Raw genomic sequence first — 17,356 nt, forward strand, 5'->3', positions numbered from 1 at the left:
TGTAGCCATGGCAGTTTTCACAGTCTTTGAAAATAGTTGTGTCATTATCCTTTCCGAATTGCAATGGTAATTACTTAAAAGTATGTCTTAGTTAATTACAGTTTATAATGTATACAGAGAGCCAGAATGACGCATTCCATAGACAATAAAAATAATTCCTTCTGGTGCACGTACCCACATGGAAGGAAATGCAATTGCTAGTAAACGTAGTGGGAAAATGTAAAACGAAAAATAAAGTGTCCAAAATGCATCTCATTTGCACGGTTTAGCTCCCTACTGGAGAACATATCTATTCATTCTAAAAAGGATAAGTGTTTACAATTGCTTCTTGCACTCCTAAAAATGTATTCCTATACATTTTAAAAAGAAACCTTGTTTGTGTGCAAAATATGAATATTGCAAAATTAAGGCGGTATTGAGGTACTGAGAGGATTTCCTCGATCAGACAGGGATCTGTGTCCATAAATATTCTAGACCTAAACAGATATAATATGTTGTAAATTCATAAAATCTCATACTTTCCCTCAGATGTTTTAAATAGCTGGTTTAAGATATGGATTATCCTTTCAAAGCTGTTTTACTTCAACCTGGTCAATAGTAAAGGTTTTTAATTCAATGGCTCCTCTTCCAGCAAATATGTGTTCAGGAATGCCTCTCATTTGTCATCTGTATAAAATGTCATCACTCTCCATGATCGTCCCTGGTGGTTGCTAGGGGCAGAACATGTAGTTAAATGGGGCTTGATCCTGTAATGAAGCTTGTCTGAGGCACTATCTATGACTCTCCTGGGTGGATTTCGACTGCCTGGCATCCAATCCAAATGCAGCAATTTTGTAGTGTATACCTCACTCTTTTACAATGGCTACTATTGATCTTCTGCGCCAACATTCCAATATTTAGCTTCAAGTTTCACTCTTTTTAATATTGAATATTTTACTCTTAGTGAGTGGAATGTTTTAATAGCATTATAGCCATTCTGCCTCGGGCCTATAACTCTAGTTGAGGGTCTTTAACAACAGTTATAGCCCTTGGCAGCGGGATCTAATATTGCTAATTTATACTAGATACTGGTTAATATTCACCAACATTGCAAATATTTCACCATATAATATATAATAGTGACCACTGAAATCTGGCATTTTTCTGGAAATCTTATTTTAAAAAATTGTTTATATACACAGGTAAATCTTTGTAAAAATACGCACATTACTTTCAAGATAAAAATCAAAGGTTGTAAAAATTGTGCCTTAAAAACTGAACTCCCCTTCCTGATTCATGAAATCCTCATCAATGACTTTACAATTGACCTATTTAGAAGGAATTGAGAATTATGCCTCATAACAAGAAAAATAGATAACCCTACTGTTGTAGTTTGCTGCTTCTGCCAAAAGAGACCTATGGTCAAGGAGTTGCAGCTCACAAAACAAACTCTTGTTACCACTCAGCAAGAGATGTTTGCATTACTACTCACTGCTATAAGAAGGAGCTGAAGAAAGGACAAGAACATTTCTAATGAATTTTCCTTTATTTTTATTACATAGACATAGATTCATGGTGCAACACCAGTTACATGGCTCCCTGTCCAGATGAAGGCTGCCTCCTTAGCAAAGAGGTGCGGTATCAGAATACTGTTTGGCTTTAATACAATGTCCAGAAAAACCTCTAAAAGAATATTTTACCATTGAAGGTGATATTAGAAAATCTTCACCTAGTGTGATGATATGATTGTAAAAAATATTTAGGACCAAACATTTGTGTCAGGTGATATTGCTGTGTTCGATATTCTGACATATAAACATGATACCTGTGGCTCATCCTTTAGATGAATTTTCCCTAGCCTGGGCAGCAGAAGAATACACTTTGGAGAAAGTGTCTGAATTTGGGTAGAAATGTGGATTATTACGACAAATACGTTGTAAGGGTATACTGCACACAATGTACCAAAAATAAAGGATTTTAAGTCTACATATAGCACTTTGTTTTTAGATGTTTAAGCAATGGGTAAATTACAAGATACAATTATTTGGAGATTAGATGCTCAAAAAGCATGAAAACTACATTATAGTTAGGCTATCCTTTTCTTAGTTTAAACCTATAATAACTGATAAAACCCCATCGAAAGGGAAATGGTCCTCAGCAGTGTAAACATATAAATTCTGTAAACACCTGCACAACCACAAATTAAATGTAATTCAAAGAAAGGCTAAGGAGAGTGAAAGAGTCATTTTTATTTCTTCCTGAACGGGCAAATACAATGTAAGTTTGTTATACAAGATAGCAGAAAAAAAGACTGGGCTAATATTATTCTGCTTGAGTTTTGTAGTTTAGGGATCTCACGAAAATATTGTTTCTTCTTCCTTTTGCTTTTTCAGTTTTGTGGTCTTTTGTCTAAAGATGCAGGGTTTAGAAGCATGTTTTAGGTCTTATTCAATTATTTTATAGACTGTAGAGAACCAGGAAATATCAATCGCAGTGTCACTTGGAATGCTGCTGGGAATGGTTCTTACCAAGTTCAACAAAGATTGGAGTGATATTGTTTGTATTTGCAGTGATTCAGCTATCTACACGAAAAAGTTGTGTGATGACCTTTCAAAATCGATACTTAAGCTGAAGTGCTTCCCTGTAAGAGATTCTTACCACTTACTAGATGGTATGCTGAAATCATCATTACAATCTTCAGAGTTAATGAAGAATGCTATTGACTTTGTAGTCCGTTCTGATGCACTGTTTCGTTATGCGCGCAGCCAAAAATGCAAATATAACTCATTTTGTGCTTTGTGTAGCATCAAAGAAAGAGTCATCCCAACTGTGTCATTTAGCCGGTGGTTCTCAGTCCTAGAGGTTGTGAATTCTATATTATCCATTTGGCCACCCTTTACAGAATTTTTGATTAGTGATGATGCCAAAGGCAACAAATGTGCAAATCTTCGATCGCTTATTGATAGTGATGTGAAAAAAAGTACACTCTACTGCATTCTTATATTTTTACAGGAAAACATGACTGCTGAGTAGACATAAATAAAAAAACTAGAGTCTAAAAACAACCTTGTCTACCAAATGTGCAGCGTAATTGGTGTAGATGTGAAACATCTCCTTGAAAGTAGGCTGGCCGAGACTTTTAGTGACTTTGGCACAGCAACATGTTCCATGTTAGAATGATTGCCACTTGGTAAGCAAATAAAGTTTGAGGAGTAGTTCATGAAATTTTATTTTACAATGCATGAGAAACGGCTTGCAATGATGTATAGAAATGTCCCTTCACCAACCATGACATTTGAAGTCAATGAAGCCTCACTTTGGTACTCTGCACAAGTTCTAGATCTCTTCCGCAAGGGACATTTTCTCCAGATTTTGAAAAGTACTGCTTCATTGTAGACCGCTTCAATAACTCTGAGGGCATATGTGTCCAGTTCAACGCATATATTCCAGAACCTCTCCCAGAGAATCGCAATTTTTAGGTACACCTTATTGGCATGGAAGGCTATGTCAGTGGCCAGAGTTAGCAAATTGTGTACTGGCTGTTTTGGTGTTGACTTTCTAAACTGCCAATGTTGACAGTGCCTTTTCACAGATAAAAGTTTACATCTGAAGGAAAGAGCGAGTGCGCATGACCAAAGCTTCACTGAAGAATAATTGTATGGTGTAGTTCAATAATTTTGATTTGTAAAAGTGTATTTGGACCTCCTATATACTATACGTACACTGTCTATATACCATGCACTAGTGCAGAAAGCAAGCGATAATATAAGGAAAACATTCCATAAACACCGGAAATACGCTGTTCTGTTGTTTTTAATGGGGCAAAAATATGTAATCACTGATAACCACTGTTTCTTAAGGTATTGAGATCACTGGAAAACACTCAAAAACCTCCCCCAAAATTTACCAAAAGTAGAAACTGTAAAAGGAATGCCTAGTTATAGTGTCTACATTTTCTCATCTGTGTTGCTGTTTTTGACAGGATCCGGTTTTATTTTCTGGGTCTTTAAGGATGAATTTGGATCCATTTGATTCATATAGTGAGGAGGATCTTTGGAAAGCTCTGGAGCTTGCTCACTTGAAAAGCTTTGTGGTAGGTCTCCCTGATAAACTAGACCATGCCTGTTCTGAAGGAGGAGAGAACCTCAGGTAAGATAAAGTTGAAAGGCTATTATGTGGAAAATCGTACTGTTTATGTGGAAGCTTGTATTCAGTTGAGAACTGTGCAGTAGGAATATGTTGCCATACTCAAACTTATTAGCACCAGTATTGATAATTTGCTAGCGTTCTTGCAATAGAAAATATGATTATGGAACAAATTAATTTATATAATTGGATGGGCAGCTGCATGTTTTATTTAAAACATTTTGCCTGACCATAATTGATTGTCACTTTTTTTTAAGTAAATGAAATGTAAAGAAAGCATTTCTGACATTTTCCTGTGTAACTGGAATTCATGTCAACTGGATCTTTGCAATTTGTCTGTGTCAACGTTACAGTTCTTTGCTGATTGTTTTTCATATTAAAAGTGCTTGTTGTGTTATTGAATACAGCCCTTACATCCAAAACAGTCTTAGAGTCTAGGGAAGCTCATTGGCTGGCTCATGGCACAGTATTGGCAAGTCCACCATGCAGCGTTCTGACTGATAGGGGTTTTGATATAGCCACACTGTAGCTAACCTCTGGTCCTGCCCAAACATGACCCATTTAACAGTTGATACTTGACTCCATATTCAGTCTTCCATAGAAGTTACATTATTTTTCAGGTTTGTGGTTTATACACTTAAACTCTTTTGTTCGTGTTGTCTACTCTTCCAAGATAGCTTAGGCCTAAAGCATCTGTATGCATTATGATTATGAACATTTCGAAGTTCCTCCATAATTGCAGAGCAGGCAGCTGACTTTAATATTGACTTTCATCAGTTTTAGAAATATAAAGGGCGGCAATTAACATATCAGTCAATGTCAATAATCAATAAGTAATGTAAGTATCACTGATTTATGGATATATTTAGAACAAAGAATCCTAGACTCTAATACAGAGGTTATATTACTGGCAGGGTGGAGGGAGGAGGAGGTGGTGTCAATAGTGCAACAGATGCAGTGGCTCCAGGGCCCACAAATTTGAGGGGCACACCTCACCCAGTTAAAGGCTGTTTTTGTGCTACCAAGCCAGGGACTGGTTAGCCCAATTTCATTGCTTACTTTAGGGCTCATGATGCGCTTGAACACCTCATTTCCTGACATGCACCATAACACCAGTTCCTCAACTCCCTATGCTACTGACATCAAGCCAAACCTTTTTTTTAATCAGTTAATTTTATTCTAGCCGGCAGAGAAAAAAAGGCATATTTACACAACATAGATATCATTTACCATACAACTGCATATTTCAATGACATTACACTTATTGACACATACAGCCTGTTCCCTTATTTCTATTAAGTATTATACCCAGCAACATCTGTATAACTTATTACATTTTGTCCTCAATGTCCACAGCCCGCGTTGCTTATTCTCCACCACACCCATTTCATGACTACACCCTTTTCCGCAACTATATCAAAGATGCCCACATTTTTGTGAGCACTGCTGATGAGCTATGTTATACAATCAGTCATCAGTTTGTGTGGATCTGAGGTACTGCACAAATGGTTCCCAAAAATCCCTAGGTCTGGAGGCCTGCGGTAGTTCTTCTGCATGTCTCCAGTGACTCTTGGCAGTATGTCATGTCTGCAACCCATTCCTTATATCGTGGCGGACGCCTGCACCCCCAGCGTATGGCTAATTGTCTTTTTGGCAGCAATAGTGCTACAGCCAGAAGTTTACGCCTCCTAGCTAGCCGGATCTTGTATATCCCCAACAGGCACATCAGCTGCTCATTGGGTATCTGCTCTGCCAGCATGAGAGAAAGAGTGCTAGTTACTTCCTGCCAGTATGGTTAAGCTGGGAGCATGCCCACACCATGTGCAAGAAATCCGCACCTGATGTGCCACACCTTTGGCACTTGTCCTCCGTTCGCAATCCATATTTGTGCAATTTTGCCGGCGTGTAATATACTTAGTGTATGAATTTGAAGTGTATAATGTGCAAATTGCAGTTCGGTGTAAGCAGTTGCAATGGCTCACAACTGTATTCCCAATCCTCTTTAGTAATAGGGGTGCCAAGTGCCTCCTCCCACCTCTGCAGCACTTTATTTGGAGCTTGGACCTGTTCACCCTGAGTCGCGTTACACAAGCGTGTAACTAAGCATTGGCATGTGGGTGATGTCAGCAGGATCTGTAGCGCATTAAGCGTCTGCGGTTCGTCAGGGAACGAGGTGTACAATTCCTTCACTGCCACACACAGATGCAGGTGCACACTAAGGGAAGCGTTGTTCTGTGGTATAAATTTGCCGTGTGGGAATATGTTACCCATAGTGCTTAATCCCATTTCCCCCAGTAAGGTCAACATATTCGGTTCTTGCGTTACCGTTATTTGTGGGTGGTGAGAGATGGGCAACGCCGGAGCGTATACTGGGAGTTTCTATGCGCGTTTCACTAGCTTGTGCAATGCCTGTGACGTACAATGTACAGGATGTATGACAGCTCTCGATGTGTGCCGTCTTGGGCCCGAGAGAAAGGTGATTAGTGGGATCAGCATCACACTCTCATGTTCTACCGCTATGTGTGGAATATGGCCACGTGGGTGTAACCAGTAATGAGCATGTTGCACTTGCGCTCAGTAAAAATATAGTTGTAAATCCGGTGCTCCAAAGTCCCCTTACGAATATGGCCTGGTCAGATCTTTCCACCCTACTCTCGCCTGCTTCCCTGCCCATGTTAGTCTCAACATGGCCTTGCGTATTTTAGTAAATACTGCTTGTGTGAGCCATATCGGTATCTTCATGAATAAGTAGAGAAATGTCAGCAATATAACCATCTTTTGTATGGCTATCCTGTCAGCTACTGATAATGGTAGTTTGACCCACCCATCTATCTGGTCCTCTAATTTTGATATTGCTCTGCCATAGTTTTCTCGGATCACCGTTTCTGGATCTCGATGTATCCATATGCCAAGGTATTTCACTGGTTCAGCCTGCCAATGTAGTGGGTAATCTAGAGTTGGCTGTTTTGTGACAGGTGTAAGTGGTATCACTACTGATTTATCCCAGTTGATACTGAGTCCTGAGTGGTGTTCGAATCTAATGTATTCTCTGATAAGTGTGTTAGGTTAATATCTGGATATCGTGTGTAGAGAACCATATCGTTAGCATACAATGATATACTGATTGGTCGGAACTGAAATTGCAGTACGGTGTCCGCATGTCTTTGCCTTATTATACATGCTAGGGGTTCCAGCACTAGTGTAAAAAGAAGCGGCGAGAGTGGGCACCCCTGCCTGGTCCCACGGCCTATGCTGATCGGGTCTGAGTTGTTGCCATTAACCCTTATACGTGTGCTCAGCTCCGTGTATAGCAGTGCTATCCAGTGCAAAAACGGTTCAGGGAAATACATTCTACGCAGTACTGTAAACATAAATGGACATTCCACTGAATCGAAAGCTTTCGCTGCGTCTAAAAGGGCCGCAGCTGCAGGCAAGTCTGGATTCAAGTGGCGAAACATCGCAAATATAGTCCTCAGATTTTGCACTGTGGATCTAGTTGGTACAAAGCCTGCTTGATCTGGCAAGACCAGATTACTCAATAAAGGCTGAATTCTCGTTGCAATAATTTTGGCTAATATTTTAGCGTCTATATTTATTAAGGACAAGGGGCGGTAAGATTCGCCATTCACTGGGTCTTTGTCTGGTTTTGGGGAGAGTAATCAACAGCACCTCCCACAAAGAGGCCGGTTATAGGCCTTCTTCAGAGGCCTCCTCATACATCTCAGCCATGTGTGGGATACGTAAGTCTCTGTATTCTTTATAAAACTTCCCTGGGAGCCCATCCATACCAAGAGCCTTGTTATTTGGGAGGGAATTAATCGCCTCTTTGATCTCATCTTCAGTGATGTGGTGGCAGAAATATTCACGATGTTCATCCGACAGCCACGCTAAGGCAATGTCATCTAAATATTGGTTGATCACCGTCGGGGATGTGGTCCACTGTGTGGAATAAAGGCGGGCATAATACTCTGAAAAGCAATCCAGAATCGATGGCCCGTCATATGTGGGTTGGCCTTCCGTGTTTGTGATTTGGGTTATGTAGGCCAGTATTTTGTGGTCCTGTGTAATCGTGTATTCTTCTTCTAATTGTTTAACTTCCCTTTCACCCATGGATAGTTGCTGTTGTATGTCTTTTAATATACCTGCATGTTTGCTGATACAGTGGCCCCGGATTGTTACTTTGAAGGCTTCCGATAACATTTTGGCACTACTTGCAGATCCTACATTGTGTTCGAAATAAACCACAATGGCCTGGTGTAATTCTGATCGAAATACCTGGTCTAGATGCGCACCTCGTTGTAGACGCCATGTGAATTGTCGCGGAGTATGTGTGGGGATGGTGAGCACGAGACAAACAGGTGCCTGGTCAGACCGGGTTTTAGGCATATGATCTATAGCTGTTGCCCACATGCAGACATCTTTCGTGGCTATCCAGAAATCAATTCTGGACCATGTATTATGGGTTGTAGATGTACAAGTGCCCTTTTTGTAACTTGGGTGTCGCAAGAGCCATATATCTAACGTTGCACATTTGTCCATCCCTTCTCTGAGCGCCTTTGTGGACTGCTTTCCATACCTCTCGTTACCTGTGGACCTATCCATGGATGGATCTAGACATGTATTAAAATCTCTACCCCATATGATGGTTGTGGGCGTTAAGGTACACAGCTTAGCCCATATTTGTGTAAAAAAGGAACAGTCATCCGTATTTTGGCCGTATGTTGTGACTATAGTCAAAGCTGTGCCTTCGAAGTTGCCTTGGACTATAACATAATGGCCCTGGTCATCCTTAATGGAGCCAAGTAATGTAAAGGGAGTGCCTCGCCTGATAAGGAGCAATACTCCTCTGGCATATGTAGAGTATGAGGACGCCAAGCGATATGATGCTCATCTCGCGCCTATTCTACCTTCTGTTAGGTCAGTAAGGTGTGTTTCCTGAAGGCAGGCGATGTCTACTTTGTGGCGGTCTAAGTATGCCAGGACTTTGCGGGTTTTTCAGGCCGCGTACGTTCCATGTCATGAATGTTAATGGTCTTGTATGCCGTGATCTATTATCCATACTTTGTTACTTTTTTGGAGTGGACTCGACAATGTCGTGAGCGGATGTCCATTCTATTACATATGGTAATTGCTATTCTGCTGCCAACCAGTTTTCTCAATTTTCCTCCCGGCACTACCCCCACACACTTTGCCAACCCAATTTCAGCGAAGACATTCCCATTAAACTTGTAACATTCCCACCTGCCCCCCTCCCAGTCCCGTAACAAAAAGTTAGCTCAGTGTGGTGCACACAGGTTGGCGGGAGCTGCCAGCCAAGTACCCCAGTGAAGGCATCACACGGGTGGTCGCTTTGTTAAAACATAAATTTGAATGCACCCTTGAACCTGCAATCCAACAGCGGAACAGTAGAGCTGCCCAGACTTAACAATACCCAGACTGTCATCAGGACAAACAGAACATGTTTATGCATATAGCTTGCCAACGGTACTATGTTAGCTTAACCCGAATAGCCCAGATCAGCACTTATCTGTGTCCTTTGGTACATTGGTGTGTACTGTCACTCTAGAGCTTGAAGATGCTGGTTAACAGTTCGGAGAGGGCTGTTGTATTATTCAACATCTGAGGTGCTAGCCTGCTCCTCCTGGCTCCCCCTCGGTGATTTTTGACATGTACTCTGGGATCCTTTCTGCTGTAGAAACATAAGGACATCCTTAGGTAAGTTGTACACAGTAGTTTCCCCTCTGTCTGTTACACGCAGTCAGGATGAGTAAATCATCGCATATGGTATATTTTGCTCTTGTAGCTTCTTTTTTACTTGTAGAAATGTCTTTCTCGCTTCTTGGACTTGCTGCGTGAAATTTAGGTAAATAGAGATTTCCATTCCTTCATGCTGTAAGCTACCCAGTTCTCGGGCCTTGCGGGGCGCCGCATCATGGTCTCTAGAATTTAACAGTTTGGGTATGATCAGCTGCGGTCTGGCGCCCGGTGGCCGCGGCGGGGTCAGAGACCTGTGCGCCCTCCCAATGATGAATACATCGGAAAAGTTTCCCTGCCCAGCAGTGTTGTTAGCAGGCGTTCAATATATTGTTCCATTGGACCGGTATTTGTTGTCTCCGCTATTCCCATGAATCGCAGATTGTTGCAGCGCGATCACGCCTCAGAATCTTCACATTTCGCCACTAATGCTGCTGCTAAGGTCTTGTGCATCTTCCCTTGCTTTGTGTCCATTTGCTGTTGCTTATCTTCTGAGATGCAACGATCCGCCATGTCTATGCGTTCAGTATGTCTGTTCAGCCTCTTGGACATATGGTCCACACGATAGGTAAGGGTATCTATCTTGTCATCTATATTGGACAGGGTGGCTTGTATTGTGAAAAACATAGATTGCACTTCTCCCAGAGTGTCAGCACCAGCAATCGTCACAGCCATCTGCACTGCTTGTTGGACATCCGGATTGTTCTGTTATCTTTTTGGGCTGCTCGAATTGCAGTTTTGACCGAGTTCTATCCATTTTCCCCATGCCTGTGATGTGTGGGGGTGGGGTCGTTCCCCCGGTTCTGCACGTATAATGTGCAATGCACTGAGCTATTTTGGAGAGGGACAGTCGAGTTTAACAGTTCTATGACACTGTGGCTAGTATTAATATCATCCAGTCTCTGGATTCAGCTCATGTTCAACAGAGGTCCAGCGCAGGCGGCAGTTTAATTTTTCGCATACAAACTGAACGTATGGGCGTGAAGTTGGGCCCACTTCCCTCAACACGTAGACGCCATGAGCTCCATGGTGGCGGCGTTGCACGGCGATTTGGCGCTATAGGGAGTGTCCTGTGGGATTTCTACAGAGGCTTGCGCCTGTCAGTGTAACATCCGGGCTCTCGCCACTATAAGTAGGTCTCGTAGCAGTTATATTGCAGCCCAATTACTGTCTCTGCATTTGTTCTTTAGTGCTAATCATGTGCAGGACCATTACGCCTATTGTGACGCAGCACACATTTGGGTCGATACAGCGTATGCTGAGATTTGGCTGTCTCGACTGCAGATCAGCCCCGGCAATGCGCAGTTACGCACTACCCCCGTCCCTGGTGGGGCCTGCGGGCCGTTCCAACTCTCCCATTTTATGTGCTGTGAGACACGTCTACACCGTTATCGTGTGCTCTCGCTTCTGAGTACAGTGTCACCAATGTAAGCAGTTTTGTTTGCAGTCTTATTCCGCCTGGTGTTTATTTCTGCCTTCTGGCTGTATGTGGCGTTCTAGGCTCCCTGCCTGCTATACAGCTGTAGGCTCCCGCGCAGCTTTTCTCTCACCGTTTGTAAGGCAGGGGCGTCGGGTCTAGTTGTACTGCGCCGATTTCCCACAGGACGATGTCTCTGGTTTCCCGCTTCTCACAGAGGGCGGCAGCCGTCCCGTCGTCACCTATCCTCCCCAGACAGTGAATCCGCAGCCTCCGTGCAGCGGGACTGCCTACATGGCCGTGCGTGCACAACGTCTCGGCAAACCACCGCACGAGCCCGCGGCCTCGGTTTCCGTTCGTGCACTGTAGGCCTCACCACCTCAGGTCGGCCGCGTTTTATCTTCGACAGTTCTGGGTCGTTTCAAGCAACATAAAAGGGTTCTGCGTGAAGCCACAATCTTCCGATACAATTATTTCATGGGTTTAGGTCATTTGCAGGCTTTTGGGTGCAGGATAAATGCAGGATAGTGCAGCGGCCAAAGGAGCTCGCTCAGAAAGCGTCCATCTTCAAGCGTGGCTAGCTCCACCCCCGACATCAAACCAAACCTTGATGTATTACATCATAGTGGAGAGCTGTCTTTATACTGTGTTTCAGCAATTTTTGTTATATCAGGTATATCTTGTATTATTGTTTTATTCTGTGAATTCCCATTATTATTTTATTTTACATGGTTTGATTATAAATTGGCAACCCATGTAATTGTTTTTTTCTGTTGCCTTTGTACACATTCCATTTATGGAACTTTTCAAGCCTAAGAATAAGCACACCAACAAGTGAAAGCTTATCTTCACAAAACATCTTATGTGGGAGTCCTTACCTGTTTTGGATTGTCTCTACCTTTCTGGTAAATCTCTAGGGTGTCTGGAAAGGAGGTTCATTCCTCAATGTCACCTGTGGAATAGCTGACTAAGATATTCTATAGTAAATAATTCCAACTTTGATGCTTCTGTGACATTCATGACTGCTATGGTGTTGATCACGGTTATTCTCAATCTTTAAATAGCTCATGCAAGATTGCTGCTAAATCCTTTTGCAGAGAGACTGTCTTCCTTCCTCCAAGGAAAAAAAGTCTGGCTGTCTCGCCAACGTTTTGTGTCCTCAGCAAGAGTTCCTCAAAGTTTGAACCTCTCCCCATTCAACATGTATGTGGAATCACTCTTCTAAGAACCTGCCACAGCTCTCTCTGCTTTCACGCTGGTTCTCAGGTAATTATGAAACTCACTGGAGAGAATAGGCTTGCATTATTTAATGTAAGAGTTGTTGTACATAGTGCAAACTCCACCAAGGCTTATTTCAGAGAGCTGTACAGTGCATCATATGATGATCACTCAAAACAAATTGTTTTGAAGTGATTTGATTCATAGAAAAGGTAGCAAAAGGTAATTTGGCTATACATACCGGCAAGAAAATACATAAATGAGCACAGTGTGCCCTTATGCTTGCCAACCTACGCCTCATGAACACTGACAAAACTAAAGATGAGATGTAGCTGAGTGGCTAAGGGCCTAGATCCAAGAGACCTGGATTGGGTTTGCAGGCTCCTTGTTATACTTTATAGTGTGATCCTGGAAAAATCACTTAATCGCTCTGTGTCTCAGTTGCCTTATCTGCTAGAATTAGTTATACATAAACAGGCTAAACCCTTTAGAACATTTTTTGATAAATGCACAACATATGAATCTGTGGCATGAGCAGCGTACCTTTCACTCTGCTCAGCAATGTTGATCTAGCCCCGGGCCAACCATGATAAAGGTTCAGAGCCAAAAGCCACAGAGGAGAGTAAAGTAGTACTGCAGCGATGATGCGGAGTATGGATGCAAAATAGAGGAAAGTGGCAGGTGACCCGGTGCTCATTTAAGGAGTATGACGACAATGGGTTGAGTCTTGAGATGTCTGGGCACACAGATCAACAAAAGCACCCGGTTTCTGTAAGGAAGGAAAGAACAATTGGAAATGGGTATTGGGAGAAAGGAAAACAACAAAGTGTAGGGATCAAGGCGAGGTGACAAATTGGTAGAGATGCTGCAAGCCAAAATAAAGAGGGACATTTCCAGGCACCCAACCAGTGCATGTGAGAGACCTGTATACCAGCACTGCCCTATTTGTCCCTATAGTCTCTCCTCAAACCCAGAAATGTAACTAAGCTAGGTCAAAGGTCCAATGTATGGATTGCTGTGTGACTGCAAAGTGAGAGGATTTTTTAAAGTGAATTATGTGACAATCTTGCTGGAGTACAGGGAGTTTGAAGGAAAGGCTGTAGGATCTTATGTTTTTTGCAACACATAAAATGTGAATGAACTATATGCATTTGGCAGTCAGGAACACAAAAATGAAGTACATTTGTTGGTAGTTCTGACACTCTGCTTGGTGATGCACAAATTATAAATGTTCACAGACGCCAGATTTTCACACATTATCATTTGTGTACTATGTAGTTTTAGTAGTAAAACTGCATGTCTGTGCAAATTTAGTGGTCAATACAATGGAAAATGTGCAGCCTGTAAATAATAGTGCACTACTACATGAAGCTGTAGGTACATTCAACAATTTCAAACCTCATGTTCATTAAAGGTAGGCTGGTCTCAAATGTCTGTCATTCTAAAAAGTGGGACGTGGTTCTAAAAAGTTTGGGAACCACTAGTCTAGAAGACCTATTGCCACCATTTCTTTAAGACAGTGGATTTTAACCACGTGACTTCTGTGGACCCCCACTAAATCACTACTGGATGCTGGGGACTTAGCTAAAGCAATTCCTATGATTTCAACATTAAAGCAATACACAAAAATAAAACATCAGATACATAAAAGTCTTAAATCAATGCACACAAATACAAGTAGATACTCAATTCATGAACTATTTCACTTACTTTATAAAAATATAAATACAAACATCGAAATGTTAATGTTAATTAGAAGGCTGGAGTTTTTGAAAATGTAGTTTTATTTGTAAAACACAACATGATATGCTAGCCTCTGGCATATCAGTGTGACGTTGTTGCTGCTAATGCACCTTTGGATCGCTGCCAGAATATCGGTAACAAAAATATTGTGTGAACAGAATATTGTGCCAAAAATATCAAGGACCAAAATATTGAGAAGGTAAGTACAAATAGCTAAGTATAGATTTACTACTATTAACTCCACTGTGTGCCTTGAAGATATATATTTCACAAAGGTATCCATATGGGGAGTTATATATAGTAAAACTTTGCTTACCCATAGAAACTTACCTTCACGATATTTTTGTCCTCGATACTCTTGACACAAAATTTTGTCCACCTGATATTTTCTTCCTGATATTCATCACTCCCTACATGAATTGAATTGCCCTTGAAAAATAAAACTATTTCTTGCTACAGCCAACTGTGCACTTGTGTTCAAGCCCTTGTGGTCTCCCACACTGATTGAGTTAATGACCTACAGATTGGTATTCTTGATTCCCTACTTACTGCCATGAAGACTTCTCCACGTTCTCCCCCTCCTCATCAAAGGAAATATCATCAGCTAGTAAATTATTGTTGGCAAAGAATGATCTGCAGTTTCCACACACAGATGCAAATTTAAAGACCCCATCAGGAGAGAAAACAAGCTTTTTCCAGCTATGTACCAAAAATCTGTGATTACCAGAAAAACTGTCTATGACTGTTCCTTTCCCTCTGCTGGTTCTGGAAGGATCTAAAGACTTTTGTGTATCAAGAGTTGCTGCCTATTCATACTTATCCCTCTCACAACTCTCCCAAGGCGATCCCACCTATATCACGTCACCAGGCTCCCTATCCCTGTCACGTTCCGATTCCATTGAAAATTATCCATCTATGTTTCTTAGCACCCTCTGAAAAGCCTGTTGCTATATATTTCTGTATTATGGTGAGTTGCTGAACTGTATTTGCCAATTTACTAAAATAATACTCTATAAAACTTTAGAATGCAATTAATACCTGTTGTTTACTGTGAATCTATTTGTCTCCATTATACTTAATCGGAGCCCCATGCTCTGAATCACCTTGTCTGTATGCAGACGTTTCTGCTTTTTGAGACCAGGTTTGTACTTATCAAATATATTAACTAAAATAAAATAAGCGACCGAACATATGCAATCTGTAGAGAACATCACAGCTAGGCTTCTCTAGCGTGTAAAAGAACTGAACAGGTGCCACCCTGTTGCACTGGCTCGTGTTCAGAAATACATCCCCTTCAAAGCATTTGTGTATATTTTACATAGTTTACTGTAACCTTGGAGTCCGAGCTGATGTCTCCACTATGCTTCAAAACCACTGCTGCAAGTTCATCCCACTTGGAAAAATCACTCATATGTCACACCTGTTGGGTGAAAATTTGTGGATCTGTCTCATGGACCCAGAGAAACTTGAGCTCAACCACCATAAATTCAGGAACTTACGTTAATTAAAACTGTGCTTCTTTAATCTTTGTACCTCAACCATCAGTTACTAGACTGAGACATTCGGCAATTTTCTCTCCACCTAGTTGTGAAAATCTCCAAGAGATCTCTTTGGTGAAGAAGGATATTATATATACTGGTGGGAGGGGAATGTCCACTCTTGGCATTACAAGCATGTTCAATGCAGAGTCCCAGCTCTGTCCTGTGACCTGATGGTGTGCACCATGCAAGCCCTCATAGTGGACAGACGACTACTCTCCCTGTCCTGGGTATAGCACATTAAACAGTGGCTTGGAGCATGCCTGGTTTTTTAGATTGATTGTGTGAGCAGACCTTTTATCTGTGCTACAGAAAATGTGGCCTAGGGCCCTTCTTGTACAAAGTTCAGTTATAAAGTGTATGGTCAGAACCATACCCATGGCATTCTGTATATCAGGCGCGTGTGTAGTTTGCTTAAAGCACATGTGCAGTTGAGGGGCTCTGTGTGTGAGTGAGCCTGCGTACTGAATTCAGTGGGATCCATATTAGATGCCCCTGGCTTGGCATGGCACAAGAAGGCGGATGAGGACAGCTTCCCTAGAAGGTGAAAGTGTATTGCCTCCATTCATGTGGCTGGAGGGTGGAGAGCTAGGCAATGAAGTGAGGAGGATAGAGACAGGGATACATTTAGAAGTTCATTGAGGACTTTTGTAAACAAGGGGCTCATGATTACCTCTTTCTAAGAACTTTCATTGGGTTGATGGGGTAAGTAGATGGCTGAGACTGCAGTTTCTGTTATGCTAGTTGAGAACGTTTTGGGTCAAGACTGCCTTTTTGTATATCCCTGGTTACTGCTTCAAGAGGCTCAGGACAGCCAGATGCAGAAACTTCACACTTCAATGTACCTAACGGGCCTGTGTAGTGGGTAGACCATTCTGGAGACTGCCACAGTGCTATCTGCTGTGGGAAGCATCACTCTACACAAAATTAGTTTTCTAGAGCTCACCGTGATGAGAATAAACAATAATTCCTGCAATGCAGACAGAGTGCTATGTGGATCCAGAGGTAGAGCCTTGCCTGCTGTGATTTTCCGTCAAGGCGCTTGCCCCTGTAACCACGGCACTCAGTCTGATTGCCCCCTAGGCTGCAAGGTGCCTTTTCTCCAATCATAACCTCAGGAACTGTAGTTGCAGTCAGTGAGTCAGACTGACAGCAGGCTGGACTATGAAGCAGAAGCCCTGTGTGGCCCATTGCCTCGCATTCTGAAGCATTGGCAATGGCCGCCGTCCAGTCAGGGACCTGCCCCGCTGGAGTAAAACAACTACATTCACCTGCCCAGCCCTCCATGTGTTGGTTGCGCGGAGGGGGTACACTTTTCTTGCCCTTCACTGGAACGAGGAAACATTGCCTGCCCACATTCTGGGAGAGGCGGGGGGGGGGGGGTTGTGGGGCACACTTGTCTGGTGACACCGGAGTCCTGCGCAGTGAGAACTGCCTCTGAAAGACAGCCAGATGGCTCACTGACTGGACTCAGCTCTGCCACCAGAAAGAACATTGCAGGCTGGCAGCAGTCAGTTGTGTGCACTCTGACTGTTCTGTCTCTGGCCAAGAGAGCCTCGGC

The 17,356-nt window shown here is 42.3% G+C and overlaps 1 protein-coding gene across 1 annotated transcript in view; it reads left to right on the forward strand.

Annotated features, from left to right (window-relative positions):
- Positions 1-17,356, forward strand: part of LOC146789753 (multidrug resistance-associated protein 1-like) — a 621,679-nt gene that overhangs the window by 564,137 nt on the left and 40,186 nt on the right. The window contains exon 29 of the mRNA XM_085632086.1: positions 3,962-4,128. Within this exon, the coding sequence (XP_085488212.1) occupies positions 3,962-4,128 (167 nt within the window). The remainder of the gene's footprint in view (positions 1-3,961; positions 4,129-17,356) is intronic.

The sequence above is a fragment of the Triturus cristatus genome, chromosome 10, assembly GCF_964204655.1.
Source record: "Triturus cristatus chromosome 10, aTriCri1.1, whole genome shotgun sequence".
NCBI lineage: Eukaryota > Metazoa > Chordata > Amphibia > Caudata > Salamandridae > Triturus > Triturus cristatus.